This window comes from Ranitomeya variabilis, chromosome 2, assembly GCF_051348905.1.
Source record: "Ranitomeya variabilis isolate aRanVar5 chromosome 2, aRanVar5.hap1, whole genome shotgun sequence".
Taxonomy (NCBI): Eukaryota; Metazoa; Chordata; class Amphibia; order Anura; family Dendrobatidae; genus Ranitomeya; species Ranitomeya variabilis.
Window position 1 is genome coordinate 482,269,136 of NC_135233.1, and position 16,935 is coordinate 482,286,070.

At 43.8% G+C, this 16,935-nt stretch overlaps 1 protein-coding gene across 1 annotated transcript in view; it reads right to left on the reverse strand.

Moving 5' to 3' along the window:
- Window positions 1-9,374, reverse strand: part of LOC143803852 (mucin-5AC-like) — a 394,146-nt gene extending 384,772 nt beyond the window's left edge. The window contains exon 1 of the mRNA XM_077281617.1: window positions 9,276-9,374. Coding sequence (XP_077137732.1) covers window positions 9,276-9,336 — 61 coding nt within the window. The 5' untranslated portion in view covers window positions 9,337-9,374. The remainder of the gene's footprint in view (window positions 1-9,275) is intronic.
- Between the last annotated feature and the right edge of the window lie 7,561 nt (window positions 9,375-16,935).

Here is a 16,935-nt window from a genome sequence, read left to right on the forward strand (position 1 = left end):
GGACGTCACGGGAGGCTGGACACGCGCGCATTTTAAAATGTGCACGTGTCCAGCCTCCCGTGACGTCCCGGCTTGTGATTGGTTGCGTCGCCCATGTGACCGCGACGCAGCCAATCACAAAGCCGGAACGTAATTTTAAAATACTGAATGACCTGAAATTACGTCACGGCTTGCTGTGATTGGTTGCGTCGCCGCCACATGGGCGGCACGCGACCAATCACAAGCCGGGACTTCACGTAAGGAAGTAAACGCGCAAATTTTAAACAAAGAACGCTGCCGCTTCCCTCGGTAAGGTGCAGGCTGCGTCGGAGAGGTGAGTATAGCAATATTTTTTATTTTAATTCTTTCTTTTACACATTAATATGGATCCCAGGGCCTGAAGGAGAGTTTCCTCTCCTTCAGACCCTGGGAACCATCAGGAATACCGTCCGATACTTGAGTCCCATTGACTTGTATTGGTATCGGGTATCGGTATCGGATTGGATCCGATACTTTGCCGGTATCGGCCGATACTTTCCGATACCGATACTTTCAAGTATCGGACGGTATCGCTCAACACTAAACACAATGTAAATGGCAGAAAGTGGCTGGCTGATATATGAAAAAATACAAGGACTGTAGTACAATTTCAATCTCCCTACAATGATCTCAGAACAAGTATGGCAGCAATAAAAAGGACTGCTGAACACAAAAGTGTGGACAAATAAACAAGATAACTGTGCAGAAAGGAGCAACAGCAGCAGTTGGTTTGCACAGCAGCGTGCAAACAGCAATGCAGCTATCAGGGAGCCTTATGGGTGTGTGGACACGCTGCGGATTTCGCTGCGGATTTCGCTGCGGAACAGCAGCGTTTCCGCAGCAGTTTCCCATGAGTTTACAGTACAATGTAAACCTGTGGGAAACGAAATCCGCAGTGCACATGCTGCGGAAAAAACAGTGCGGAAACGCAGCGGTTTATTTTCCGCAGCATGTCAATTGTTTGTGTGGATTCCGCTGCGGGTTTCCACCTGCTCCAATAGAAATCTGCAGCTGAAAACCCGCAGAGAAAACCGCACTAGAAACTGCGATAAATCCGCAATAAAAACCGCAGCATTTTTTCACTGTGGAATTATCAAATCCGCTGCGGAAAATTCCGCAGCGGAATCCGCAGCGTGGGCACAAGCCTAATAAGGCAGCCTAATAGGCTACAGAGCTGATGCACAAAAATATAGCCTCCGCTGTCCCTGCAAAAAAAGGTGGTGTTGGACAGTGGAAATCGCTACAGCACAAGCAGTTTGGGGGTTAATCTTCCCTCCCTAACTATATCCCTTCTTCTGATGAAGCCGCAGCAACCTCTCCCTATGCTACGATCGGCAGAAGCAAGATGGCGGTCGGCGTGCACGCCCCTTTATAGCCCCTGTGATGCCGCAGAAAGCAAGCCAATCAGTGGCATGCCCTTCTCTAAGATGGTGGGGACCGAGACCTATGTCATCACGCTGCCCACACTCTGTGTCCTCCTTCATTGGATGAGAAATGGTGCTGAACGCGTCATATGAAACGCGACTTTGGCACGAAGATCGCCGACCTCATGGCCGATCCCACACTAGGATCGGGTCGGGTTTCATGAAACCTGACTTTGGCGAAAGTTGGCAATTTCTGAATTTGTCCGATCCGTTTCGCTCAACCCTTGTTATAACAGTATGTGCATGCTGTTTTGTCACTAGAAACATGCACTTGGTAACCATTTGCCATCACAATGTGCATCTGTACAGCACGCTGGGACAGATGATGCCTAAACAAAGTGGAAGTCCCAGCCTAGAATGAAGAGACCAAAGAGACTATAATTAAGAATGCAAGGGAAAAGAAGAGGCACCAAGGACCAGTTCTAGATATCGGGCTGCAGAAACCTAGGGAAAGTTAAGTCATGTGGTGAGCATTAAATTTGTTTTTAACTATTTGCCCATCTCTCTGTTATTTTCCTTTCAGCAAAATAGTGGTCATGCTTGGCTGGGATGCAAGGTTCTCCAAATTAGTTGATAAATTGAGAGCCGACTCAGAGAATATGTAAAACGATGATATCTGCATTCAATTGTACTTGTCTTTCAATCATAAGTACAATTGAAGCTCTGACCACCAGCACTTTTAGGTCTGTGCAATGTCAGCTGTTTTATCAAGATAGTGGATGACAATAAGGTAAGCAATCCAATGGAGATTAAAAAGCAGGAGTGTTAGTTGGGGGAAATATTTTGAGGGTATAGCATAGGAGAGAATCTTATGAGGGGGCAATATGGGGGATCATGAAGATATCGTATGAGGGGATGAAATGGGAGGGAACAGAAGAGGAACAATCCTGTGAGAGAAAAGTATGGGATGTAATCTTGTGAGAGCATAGTATGAGGATAATCTTGTGAAGGGACACAATGGTGAGGAATCTTGTGAGGTAACTGTACGGTCTGGAAAGTGTGAGGGAATAATATTGGGGTGGGAAAATGTCATGAAACAGTATGGGGAGAACCTTGTAAGGAGACAGTATGAGGGGTAAATCTTGTGAGGAGACAGTATGGTATAAATGTAATGAAGTGCAAGTATAGGGGGAATCTTATGTGTGACAGTATAAGGGAAGAAATGTGTGAGAACAGTATGGGGGAAATATTGTGAGGGAACAATATGGGGAAAATCTTGTGTGAGGACAGAATGAGGGTATAAATATGAGAGGACATTATTGAGGGGAAAAGTTTGACAGGACAGTATGGGTGAAAAGTGTGATTGGACCATATGGGGAGAAAGTGTGAGGGGGCAGTATTCAGGGAGAAATGTGTAAGGTGCCAGTATGAAGGAGAAATGTGAGAGGAATGTATTGAGGGAAATAGTGTGAAGGGAAAGAATGGTAGGATTAGGGAATAGTATGAGGGGCATTATGGTGTGGAATTGTGTGAGGGAACATTTTTAGCGAGAAATGTGTGAGGGGACACAATATGGAGGCTAATAGTGTGCAATAACAATATGGGGGTGGAAATGTGAAAAGGGACATCAAAGAGGTGGAGCAGTGTTTTGGGGCATTATAGAAAGGGGATATCATGGGGGGACAATATGCCATGTGCCAACTAACTTCTCTTCCTACTTCTCAACAGGAAGAGCAGTTAGTCAGCATGTGACTGTAAGTATGCTATTCCCATATCAGTGGTCACATGATAAATACTCAAACCATCTGTTACACAACCCCCCAGCACCCAGAATATGTTATGCAGTTATTTGTATATATAATAGGTTCCATGTGAGATATATGTCCCTAATGCATCAGCCCACAGGCTGCACCCCTGGGCAGAGGAGACAAGATATTCCCCTTCTGACCTCCCCCACCTTTGTAATTCCCACAGTAAATATCAGCAGGCTCTGGCCACCTGCGGCTATTGTAATGTATGTCTGGCTTGCTGCTTTTGAATGGGCCTGCCCTCTGTATCTGTTGTGATATATATTCTGTGTTCTGTGAGTAAAGAGTGTCACACTGGAAATACGTGGAGAAGCAGTGATATTTTATATGCGCCCTTGTAATCAAGGAATTCCAGTCAGAGTCCTTCATTCAGAATCCAGCCAAAGCAGAGTGGACCTCCTGAACCATGGGGTGGTAGACCCCGTTACACTTGTGGCAGACAGCGGGATGTGATACCCCATCTACAGAAGGAAAGGAATGAATGGAAAACAACTACCAGAAGTTAAAGAGGACTACATTAAAAGACCTGGTGGAAGCTCGAGGGTTAATCGCCAGCAACAAAACAAAAGCAGATTTGATAGCAGCCATCATGGAACACGACAGTGCAGCGCCCCCCAATGTGAACGTGGAGGAGACTGAATTCCAGAGGGAGGTAAAGAACAGACTGGTGTTCTATGGCCCAAACCCTGCAGTAGAGATCATACGAGAGGTGATGGTTGATGTGCGTACTGATCTGAAGGAAAAGATGGCTGAGCGGACCAGGATAGAGCTAGCCAAGATGGAGATGGCACAGCGGGCAAAAGTGGAGCTGGCCAAGATGGAGATGGCAGAGCGGAGAGAGGAGAGTCAGCGAGCAGGGGGAGCTCTGGCCTCCGCCCAGGTACCTTCAACAGTAAGCCACAAAAAGATCCAGTATAATGCCTTCTGACAGTTGGGGGAGGCAAAGGAAGACATTGATGGCTTTCTGCAGGACTTTGAGCAGCAGTGTGCCCTTCATCAAGTGAAGTCGGAGGAACGGGTTCAGATTCTGGCCAGCAAGCTGACAGGCCGGGCAGCGGATGCCTATCGCACGGTACCTGATGAGGATTGTATGGACTATGAGCGGATCAAAGATGTGATCTTGGCTCTTGGCCCGGTATGCGCTGACACCAGAGGCATACCGCCAAAAGTTCCGCGGACTTATAAAACGGGTAACCGATACCCACAGTGAATGGGCCTGCAAATTACGGCGGTCACTGCTACAGTGGGTACAAGGGAGCCAAGCAACCACTAAGGAGGACGTCTTCCAGCTCTTCTTGTTAGAGTGATTCTTTAATGGACTAACCCCCAAGACACAGGAATGGCTTCAGGACAGACGACCCATGACTCTTGAGGAGGCCGCTCGTCTGGCCGACGAACACCATGATGCCAGGAGGTCTCAGTCGGCCGGATCAAAGATGGTCACTAGGGGTCCTCCCATGGGTCTGGAAGCCCCCAAACCAAAGAAGATTGTCGGGGGACCAGCTCAAACCTGACCTAACACAGTCCCCCTGGGGCGCGATGCCACACCTGCCATCAGCTGGGCCACTTGCAAAGACAATGTCCCAACCGGTCTCAGCGTACCCAGTGGCCAAAGGCGGGAACAGCTACTGTCAGCCGGGCCGCTGTACACTGCTACCAAGGCGAAGGTGATCCGGCATTGGGGGCTATGACTAACCAGGGGATGGAAGAGATGGAGAAAGTGCTGCATGAAGTAGACCCCGTGCAGGCGGCCCGGGCAGATAATCGACAACAGCATCGACAGGTCGTGTGGGTTAATGGGAAATGTATGCAGGGACTAAGAGATTCCAGAGCAACTTTGACCCTTGTGAAGTCTCATCTCGTCCGGGACCAAGAGAAGACGGACCGGACAGTGGCAGTCCGTGTAGCAGGGGGAGCCATACATCGACTGCCCACTGCCTGAACTGGGGAGTCGGGGATGGCCTGATTGAGGTTGGCTTGATGGAGGAATTGCCTGCAGATGTCTTGCTGGGAAATGACTTGGGGCCTATGTTGTCTGCCTTCTCGGTCAGCCCTCTGGCTGAGACATATCCTGTGACCACCCGGAGACAAGCTCGAGCTGCAGAGGCGGAATCACACTCAGAGGAGGCCCAGGTAAGACATCCCAGCCCTACACGTATTCTCATAGCCAGACACATTTCTTGGGCCACCCCAGCTGAAATTAAGAGAGGAGTTACTTGAGGAACCTTCATTAGAGGGATATCGTGGGAAGGCACAGGAGGGGAGCGGGGTACTGGAAAGGGAACAGTTTGTTTGGAAGCAGGGACTCCTCTACCGGATCACAGAGCAGCACCACACAAGGACGAGCCCCACTATAAAACGACGGCTGGTAGTTCCCAAGAAGTACAGGCAGGAGTTACTGCAAATCTCTCATGTCATACCCTTAGCCGGGCACTGCGGCATCAGTCACACCAGGCATCGTCTGACACAAAACTTCTTTTGGCTGGGGATAACCTATGATGTTCGTCAGTACTGCCAGGCCTGTGACAGTTGCCAGTGCATTGGCAAGAGGGGAGATCGATGCAAGGCCAAATTACGCCCCCTCCCCATTGTGGAGGAACCATTTAGCCGTCCGCTGTCAATCTGATAGGGCTGTTAGCCAAAACTAGTCCGTCAGGGAAAAGGTATATATTGACAGTGGTAGATTATGCCACACAGTATCTAGAGGCGGTTGCGTTACCTAACATATTGGCAGAGACGGTGGCGGCTGCCCTGCTCCAGGTTTTCTCACGGGTTGGATTTCCCCGGGAGATTATCTCAGACCAGGGTACCCAGTTTACAGCAGAAGTGACCAACCAACTGTGGAAGCCGTGCGGCGTAAAGTCCATTAGGAGTGCCCCGTACCACCCGCAAACCAATGGGTTGTGTGAACGCTTTAACGGAACTTGTACCAACCCCATAAACTTCGGTCATCCCCAAACCGATCCGTTAGGGATCAGACTGTGTATGCCGATCGCATCGCTGAAAGGGGGAGCCGTGTTACAGAACCCCCCAGCACCCACAATATATTATGCAGTTATTTGTATATATAATAGGTTCCATGTGAGATATATGTCCCTAATGCATCAGCCCACAGGCTGTGCCCCTGGGCAGAGGAGACAAGATATTCCCCTTCTGACCTCCCCCACCTTTGTAATTCCCACAGTAAATATCAGCAGGCTCCGGCCACCTGCGGCTATTGTAATGTATGTCTGGCTTGCCGTTTTTGAATGGGCCTGCCCTCTGTATCTGTTGTGATATATATTTTGTGTTCTGTGAGTAAAGAGTGTCACACTGGAAATACGTGGAGAAGCAGTGATATTTTATATGCGCCCATGTAATCAAGGAATTCCAGTCAGAGTCCTTCATTCAGAATCCAGCCAAAGCAGAGTGGACCTCCTGAACCACGGGGTGGTACTGAAAGAGGTACCCCAGCACGGTAGACCCCGTTACACCATCTAAGCAGTGTATAGAAGGGGGCGCCAAACTACATTTTTGCCCAGGGTGAAGGAAAAGCTTGATTCCCCTTTGTCATGAAGAATCTTTTAAGATTGACAATATAAGGTATACCGCAACAAACACAGCCAAAAGGGACAAAACACAAAATATATAAAATGCAAAAAATTTGTTAGTAATTATATTAATATGATATCTTATAACATGAATGCATAGTAAACATATATACCTCCATTTTTCAAAACCCACAAAAATGTTTTAGGCATACTAGCAAGTGGGGAAAAGATCTCAACCACATAGAAAACCTTTGGAGGGAGTAGAAAGTCCGTGTTGCCCATCGACAGTCCCAAAACATCACTGCTCTAGAGGAGATCTGCATGGAGGAATGGGCCAACATACCACCCACAGTGTGTGCCAACCTTGTGAAGACTTACAGAAAATGTTTGACCACTGTCATTGCCAACAGAGGATGTAAAACAGAATGTTGAGATTAACGTTTGTTAATGACCAAATATTTATTTTCCACCATAATTTGCAAAATAAATCTTGCCAAATCAGACAAGGTGATTTTCTGGATTTGTTTTCTCATTTTGACTCTCATAGTTGTGGTCTACCTATGATGTCAATTACAGGCCTCTCTCATCTTTTTAATTGGGAGAACTTGCACTATTTGTGGCCGACTAAATGCTTTTTTTTCCCCACTGTAGCTTAAAAGGTTGTCTGAAATACAAATTAGTTTTCATTCTTAATGCCCATCTACTTTATGCCTTAATCTAATCTATTTTCTAATTTACTTTAATTATGCATTCCTTATCCTTCCCTAACTACACTATCTAATGGCTCTTCTTTTTTTTACAACTTTCTTTTTAATGATGACGCTTCATTTGAGAATCCCAGTGCATGCTGGAATACTCACATGAAGCATCATCATGGGGCAGAGATTGCAGTCACTATTTCAGCCCCTGCAATTTCCTTCAAAAAAAGCGTTATCGTTGAACTTATTTTTAATACCCTGACTTCCCTTTTTTTTCTTTAACTTTTTTTGGGCATTAGCACTCCTAACAATATTTATCTGTAATAGGGTTCAATTTTTCTTGTAAGAATTTTCTCTTCTTTCTTTGTTTGGAAAGGTCCAAATAAATAATTGTGAGCCAAGGAAAGTTATAATACTTTATGCATTTACATACTCTGTCTTCAACATAAGGCTGACCACTAATATTGATGTAGACAGTTAACCAATAATTTATTAAAGGGATATGCCCTAAAGAGCACATGGTCATGACAGAGTGAATAGTTTAATGAATAGGGTTCTTGTTTCTGCAGTACTTGAATGGACCAGGTCCAACAGCATGAAAAATCTCCCTCTCTTTGGCATCCATATATTTGAGCATGTGGTAAATGACCTGTTGGATCAGCAATGATCAAATATTTGTCATCAATAAATATTAACTTTAGATTTTTTTCTTGTTATATTATTAACAGGGGCTCAAAAAATAAAGGGACCTATTTACAATGATAAAATAGATGGAATTTTGGATTGTTAGACTGTGAATGGTCCATATACTGTTCTTGAATGGTGGCTCTCTCCTGTCTGCGTCCACGAGTGAGAGAACCTACTCCTTGGGGGCCCATTTGCAAGCTGCAATGCCAATTTATTTGGTCCTCAACCATCTTAAAATGGAAATGCTTAAGGTTGGCTACTTATCACATATCATTCCACTTTAGAAAGAGGCACAGTTTAGGAATAGGAATGTTTCAGGCATGCAATACTAGTAAACTGTGTAGCCATCTTTAGGCCTTCACATATCAGGGAACTGGAGCCACTTGACTCTTGTTTAGTATTTCTGAAAGCAAATTATGACTTAGAGGTGGCTTTTATTAATGATTCTTTTTTCAAAGTTGTGATTTGGATATGGTAATGTAATGCTGCAACACCCACAAACTACATCGAAAGAACCTCGTACATATATGGTCTCCTCCCCTCTGTAGTGTTGATTGAGGAAACAGAGGACCTCTGTTTTTCTGATAAGCTTGAACTCTATAAATGGATATTGCACATAATGGAGATTTATAGCATATACTTTTAATATGCCATAAATGTATCAAATGAGATTACCACTTTAAATTTTATTGCAGTCCTTTGGAGTGTTTCTGTAGCTCAGTGTAGCCAGAACAGGTTGTGTAACCCTTCAATATGGAGTAGTAATCCATGGACCATACAATTTTCCAAGATTGTGATCCAAGGTTCAGTGGTTAAAAAGTAAACAATGCCCTCTGTTCTGAGTAGATCAATATCTTTAACTGCAATGTTATATATCCAAATAACTTTGGAAAAGAATTGAAATTGCATGTAAAGAGTTGACAAACACTTATACTGCTCAAAGCTATTCACTTAAAGGATTAATGGCACAGCAGTCTCACATTAATGGGATCTAATTTGACAATAACATCAGGATTATTTCAAATGCATGATAAGCTAAAATTGTGTAGCCATGGAATTAGTAGGGTACAGTAAATTATGTTAAATTATTGTGTCTCATAAAGTATTCGAAAGAATTTTCAGGAGGAGATAAAGTCATTTTAAGTAAGTTACCATAAGGTTGAGACCTACCTTTTGTCTGGCCCACACTTAAAATTAAGACCCATAATGGGATCCCAATAAAGAATCCCATATCGTATTCAGTTGAACAAGAAGCAGACCAACAGTGAGCAGAGTGTCAAAACCCAGAGCTAAGCTTTTATATTGTGTACTAGGTAGGTTGGCATAACATTTAGCTGAGGTGTGGCTTCGCTGACTTTTACTAATGATAACATTAATATTGTCAAATATGAACAAAGAGGCATGGAGGGAGAGAAGTATATTTACTAAAGAATATACTATCCTTCAATATACTGTTTTGTCATAGCTTTTCTTGTACATTTATTGATTTCATTTTAAAAAGCTTCTGTGCAATAAAGTTGGATATTGAAGCACCTAATATTACACTGGATAAGGAAAATACAGTAAATTAAATGTAAGTTGAGATGATTGAATCAATTTCATTCAAATCAAATTCATATAAACGTTTATGATATTTGCAGGTCCCGGTGAATTTAAACAATTTGTGACTTGATTCGGGGGAATAACCACAAAAAATAATGCCCACTGCCATTTTACATGTTGCAGAAAATTGTATCAGTCAACTGAGCGGACTTCCCCTCAAAGCCTTACAGCTTTAGCATCATGTGATATAGCAAAACCAATCAAAACAGGCTATCATAGCCTGTTTAAAAGCCTAGACAGGGAATGCAGCAACCATTCTAGGAAGATTTTAGGATGGTGAGAGTACATCAGAACTCACAGTTCGGCAATAGAGGTAGGAAGTAGTGGTGAGCGAGTATGCTCGTTACTTGTGTTTCTCCTAGCATGCTCGGGTGGTCTCCGAGTATTTTGGCGTGTTCGGAGATTTAGTTTATGTCGACGTAGCTGCATGATTTGCGGCTGCCAGACAGCTTGAATACATGTGGGGGTTGCTTAACAAACAGGCAATCACATACTGTGATTAGCATACACATTTTGCTTTCTACACAGCAGGCAAAATAAGTATTGAACACATCACCAATTTGCAAAGTAAATATATTTCTAAAAGTGTATTGACATGCAAGTCTCACCAGATGTAGGTAACAAGCCATACAATCCACACAGGCAAACATATCAAACCATAGTTGTCCATAAATTAAGTTATATGTAATGATGAGAAGTGACGCAGGAAAAAGTATTGAGCACATAAAGAGAGATGCAAAAGCCATGAAAAGTCATGACACCAGCTGAAATCTATCAGTAATTAGAAAGCAATCCTACCACTAAAGGTACCGTCACATTAAGCGACGCTGCAGCGATAGCGACAGCGATGCCGATCGCTGCAGCGTCGCTGTTTGATCGCTGGAGAGCTGTCACACAGACCGCTCTCCAGCGACCAACGATGCCGAGGTCCCCGGGTAACCAGGGTAAGCATCGGGTTGCTAAGCGCAGGGCTGCGCTTAGTAACCCGATGTTTACCCTGGTTACCAGCGTAAAAGTTAAAAAAACAAACAGCACATACTCACCAGCGCGTCCCCCAGCGTCTGCTTCCTGACACTGACTGAGCTCCGGCCCTAACAGCACAGCGGTGACGTCACCGCTGTGCTTTCACTTTCAGTTTAGGGCCGGCGCTCAGTCAGTGTCAGGAAGCAGAGGCTGGGGGACGCGCGTGTGAGTATGTGCTGTTTGTTTTTTTAACTTTTACGCTGGTAACCAGGGTAAACATCGGGTTACTAAGCGCGGCCCTGCGCTTAGTAACCCGATGTTTACCCTGGTTACCAGTGTAAAATATCGCTGGTATGGTTGCTTTTGCTGTCAAACACGGCGATACACGGCGACCTAGCGACCAAATAATGTGCAGACCTTCTAGCAGCGACCAGCAATTTCACAGCGGGATTCTGATCGCTGCTGCGTGTCAAATACAGCGATATCGCTCCCTAGGACGCTGCAACGTCACAGATCGCTGGCGACGTTGCTTAGTGTGACGGTACCTTAAGTTAAAAAAAATATCAGCTGGTTCAATGGATGGCCTATAAAAAGGTGTCTCATTACCAAGCTCCCACTTCAGAAATATCACATCATGCTTAAAACCAATCAGCTGTCTCAAGACCTTCCTAACTTTCTTGATGTAAAACATACTGATGCCACTGTTTACAGAAGAAATTCTAAACTATTGAAGACTCCAGTGAGCACTGTCGGGGCTATAAACTAGAAGTGTAATGAACATAATTTCAACATAAATCATCCACGACCAGCTCCTCCTCACTATATTTCAGACAAAGGTGTAAAAACAATTATGAGAAGACTTGTTCTAGAGCCAAGGACCACCTGTGGAGAACTACAGAAAGACCTGGAACCAGCAGGTACAATTGTTTCAAAGAAACTAATAAGCATGCACGCAACCTCAATGGCCTGTATGCACTCTCACCACACTAGGCTTCATTGCTGAACAAAAAGCACGTTCAAGAACGTTTAAAGTTTGCTCAACATCTTTTAGCCAAGCCTGTGAAATACAGGGAAAATATAATCTAGTCAGATGAGACCAAAAATGAACTCTTTGGATACCATAATACACCATATTTGAAGGCCCAAAAGCACTGCATATCACCCCAAAAATACCTTTCCAACAATTAAGTTTGGAGGTGGGAACATCATGATGTGGGGCGGTTTTTCAGCATAAAGCACTGGCATTGTTCATATAATTGTTGGAACGATGGATTGGACAAATGTATCGAGTCATTCTTGAAAAAAATCTGCTGCCATCTACCGGATTGATGAAGATGAAACAAGGATGGATATTTCAGCAAGACAGTGATCCCAAACATACAGCCATAGAAAATCTCAACTGGTTTCAGGGAAAGGAAAATAAGCTGCTTGAATGGCCCAGCCGATCACCTGACCCTAATCCAATAAAAAATGTATGGAAGGAACTAAAGCTCAGAGTTCATAGAAGGAGCTCATGGAACCTTCATGATGTGAACAGTGATTGTGTGGAAGAATAGGCCAAAGTCACAATAGAGTAATGCATGCGACTAGTTTCTCCATACAGGAGGCGTCTTGAAGATGTCTTCACCAACAAATGCTTTTCTACGTAGAATTAAATACATTTCAGTAAATATGTTCAATACATTTTACAAATGTAATTTCCCATTATTACACATAACTTACCGTATTTTGCTGATTATAAGACTCACTGGATTATAAGACGAACTACCAATTTTGCGGAGGAAAATAGGATTTTTTTTAAATAAAATGCTAGTGTGCCTTATAATACACTTTTATGCTAGCTTAACTGGGAGATGGCAGTGGTAGAGTGGGCCCCAGGTGAAACAATCGCTGCTGCAGGAAGCTTGCGGCAGAGGCATGAGATGCTGTCGGCTCCAGGCTGGTAGAAGGTGGTGTTTGGCGGTGAGGGGCTTTTGCTATTTTGTGAGAGCCAGGATCCCGCACTTTCCAATCTTTTTAATGCAGTGAAAATTGCTGCCGAATGCAGTGCATGCGCAGTTGAGATCTCAAAAGCTGAGATCTCGGGAGATGAGATCTCGGTGCCAAGATCTCAATATGCGCATGCAACACCTTTGGCATCCATTTTCCCAGAGTCGACTGCATTGAAAAGCATGGAAAGTGCAGGGGCTTCAGGCTTTCAAAAAAGTCAGCAGTGTCCCTGCACCACCGAACACCCCCTCCTACCATCCTGGGACCTGTAGAATTGCCCCACTCATACCACCACAAGAAGCTTCCTGCAGCAGTGACCCTGGTACCCCGCTGCACCACAGCCAGTAAGCTACATTCAGATTATAAGACACACCTTCATTTTCCCCAAAAATTTGGTGGAAAAAAAGTGTGTTTTATAATCTGTAAAATACAATAATTCATGGACAGCTACAGTTTTATTTATTTGCTTGTGTGTATTGGATTGGTTGTTGCTGACACTGGTGATAATTTCATGTCAATAGAACCTTTAGAGATATATTTAATTAGAATATTGGTTACGTGTTCAAAACTTATTTCACCTGCTGTATGTGACCTCCCACCTCTATATCAAATAGTCAACCCCTAATAAATGCGTAAACCCACCACTGCCCCTACTATTTCATTGCTACTTCTACTTAAAGCAACTCCAGTGTGTGTTGTGGGAAAGTTTCTGACACTTGCTAAAAGATGTCTGTCGAATAAGTGCTGCCAGTGTTAAGCTGAAAGATTATTGGCAATGAGAGTTCTTTAAAAAGATCATCATTATCGGTTGTGCATTGTTCTGTGTAAGAAGGACTCTCAGAGCCAAGATGTCAAGGACAATGACAACCTTTACGCATTGACTAATTGATTATACATTGCTCAGTGTGCCTCATTTATGCTCATTTGTCTGTGTAAAAAGTCTATTAAGCAAAAACCGATAGGTAAATGTTAACAGATCATTTAGTCTTAGCTGGTCCATAAATTCTTAATAACTGATGGCTGATTTGACAATTCCACTTAAAGGGAATCTGTCACCCCCGGGACACTTTTCAGCTTTTACTATGGGCATACAGGTAATAGAAATGTTAATCTAGTCTTACCTGTATGCATCATAGCTACTGTTTAGATGTGGAGAAACAGACTTTTATTTCATTATGCTAAAGATTTCTTCCAGGCTTCGAGGTGTGAGTGCCTTGAAGAAATCACTTCCTCCTCACTTCATTATACTATCACCCCCTCCCATGTACAGTTGTGCTCAAAAGTTTACATACCCCGGCATAATGTTTGCTTTGTTGGCCTTTTTTCAGAGAATATGAATGATAGCACCAAAACTTTTTCACCACTCATGGTTAGTGGTTGGGTGAAGCCATTTATTGTCAAACTACTGTGTTTTCTCTTTTTAAATCATAATGACAACCCAAAACATCAAACTGACCCTGATCAAAAGTCCACATACCCCATATCTTAATACTGTGCATTGCCCCCTCTAACATCAATGAGAACTTGGAAGTTTTTTGTGGTAGTTGTGGATGAGGTTCTTTATTTTGTGAGATGGTAAAGCTGACCACTTTTCTCAGCAAAAAGCCTCCAGTTCCTGAAAATTCCTGGGCTGTCTAGCATTAACTGCTCACTTGAGATCTCCCCAGAGTGACTCAATGATATTGAGGTCAGGAGACTGAGATGGCCACTCCAGAACCTTCACTTTTGTCTGCTGTAACCAATGACAGGTCAACTTGGCCTTGTGTTTTGGATCGTTATCATGTTGGAACGTTCAAGTACGTCCCATGCACAGCTTCCGGGCTGATGAGTGCAAAATATGACTCCAGTATTTGCTTATAACATGCTGAATTCATATTTCCTTCAACTTTGACCAAGTATCCTGTGACTTTGTAGCACACACATCCCCAGAACATTAGCGATCCACCTCCGTGCTTTACAGTAGGAATGGTGTTCCTTTCATCATAGGCCTTGTTGACCTCTCTCTAAGTGTAACATTTATGGTTGTGGCCAAAAAATTCAATTTTGGTCTCATCACTCCAAATTACCTTGTTCCAGAAATGTTGAGGCTTATCTCTGTGCTATTTTGTGTATTGTAGGTGAGTTACTTTGTGTCATTTGCACAGTAACGGATTTCTTCTTGCAACTCGACCATGCAGCACATTTTTTTTCAAGTGCCACTCTATTGTGCATCTTGAAACAGCTACACCGCTAGTTTTCAGAGAGTCCTGTATTTCAGATGATGTTATTTATGGGTTTTTCTTTGCATCCCGAACAATTTTTCTGGCAGTTGTGGACGACTTTTTTGTTGGTCTACCTGACCATGGTTTTATTTTTACTGAGCCCCTGATTTTCTATTCGTTAATCACAGTTTGAATGCTGCTGACTGGCAATATCAATTCCTTGGATATATTTTTGTATCTCTTTCCTATTTTATACAGCTCATCTACCTTTTACCGTAGATCCATTGACAATTATTTTGCTTTCTCCATGACTCACAATCCAGAACATCGGTGGCTGAATGAAAGATGCAAGAGTCTGTCTGGATCCCAGAAACTCACTCAGCTTTTATTCATACACTGATTACAAGCAAACAGGTCACAGGTGAGGATGCTACCTTTAGTACCCATTCAAATCCATTTGTGTCAAGTTCTGTGCATGTTATCAGGCCAAAATCACCAGGGTATGTGAACTTTTGATCAGGGCATTTGGATGTTTTAGGTTATCATTATGATTTAAAAAGAGAAAACACAGTAGTTTGACAATAAATGGCTTCACCCAACCACTAACTATATTCATAATATATATATATATATATATATATATATATATATATATATATATCATGCTTGAGAAAGAAACCTATAAGAAGTCTCGAAAGCTTGCTTGCAACATCATTTATTTTACTTTTGTTAGCCATTAACCCCTTTCCGACATCGGGTGTAATAGTACGCCAATGTCAGACTTCCCCTGTTTGGTGCAAGCTCCTGCGCTGACCCCGCACCTTTTCAGGCACATGACAGCTGATCTGCACAACTGACATGTGCCCTCAACAGACATGAGTGGAATCGCGATCCGCTGTTAACTAGTTAAATGCCGATGTCAATCTCTGACAATGGCATTTGACTCTTGCTTACCGGAAATTTTGCCCATCGGTGACACCATCACATGATCACAGGTCACCGATGAGTCAGCATGACAACCAGAGGTCTCCAGCAGACCTCTATGGATGTTATTGCCAGATTGCTATGAGCACCACCCTGTGGTCAGCACTCATAGTAAGTAAGCATTTCTGCATTTCTGCTACACACAGGCGATGTGATCATTGCCTGTGTGTAACAGAGCAGATCAAAGTACTACAGCTTCTAGTCTGCCATGGAGACTATTAACCCCTTAAGCCCGTATGACGTACTATACCGTCGAGGTGGGGTGGGCCTTAATTCCCGGTGACGGGATAGTACGTCATACGCGATCGGCCGTGCTCACGGGGGGAGCGCGGCCGATCGCGGCCGGGTGTCGGCTGCATATCGCAGCTGACATCCGGCACTATGTGCCAGGAGCGGTCACGGACCGCCCCCGGCACATTAACCCCCGGCACACCGCGATCAAACATGATCGCGGTGTACCGGCGGTACAGGGAAGCATCGCGCAGGGAGGGGGCTCCCTGCATGCTTTCCTGAGACGATCGGTACAAGGTGATGTACTCACCTCGTACCGAACGTCTTCTCCCTGCAGGCCCCGGATCCAAAATGGCCGAGGGGCTGTATCCGGGTCCTGCAGGGAGCACTTCCGGGTCGGAGCAGGCTGCAGATGAAAGCTGCAGCCTGCTCCGATGAAAGTATGATCGCGGATCTGATAGAGTGCTGTGCACACTATCAGATCTGCGATCTGTGATGTCCCCCCCTGGGACAAAGTAAAAGAGTAAAAAAAAAAATTTCCACATGTGTAAAAAAAAAAAAAAAAATTCCTAAATAAATAATAATAAAAAAAAAAATATTATTCCCATAAATACATTTCTTTATCTAAAAAAAACAAACAAAAACAATAAAAGTGCACATATTTAGTATCGCCGCGTCCGTAACGACCCAACCTATAAAACTGGCCCACTAGTTAACCCCTTCAGTAAACACCATAAGAAAAAAAAAAAAAAAAAACGAGGCAAAAAACAACGCTTTATTACCATACCGCCGAACAAAAAGTGGAATAACACGCGATCAAAAAGACAGATATAAATAACCATGTTACCGCTGAAAACGTC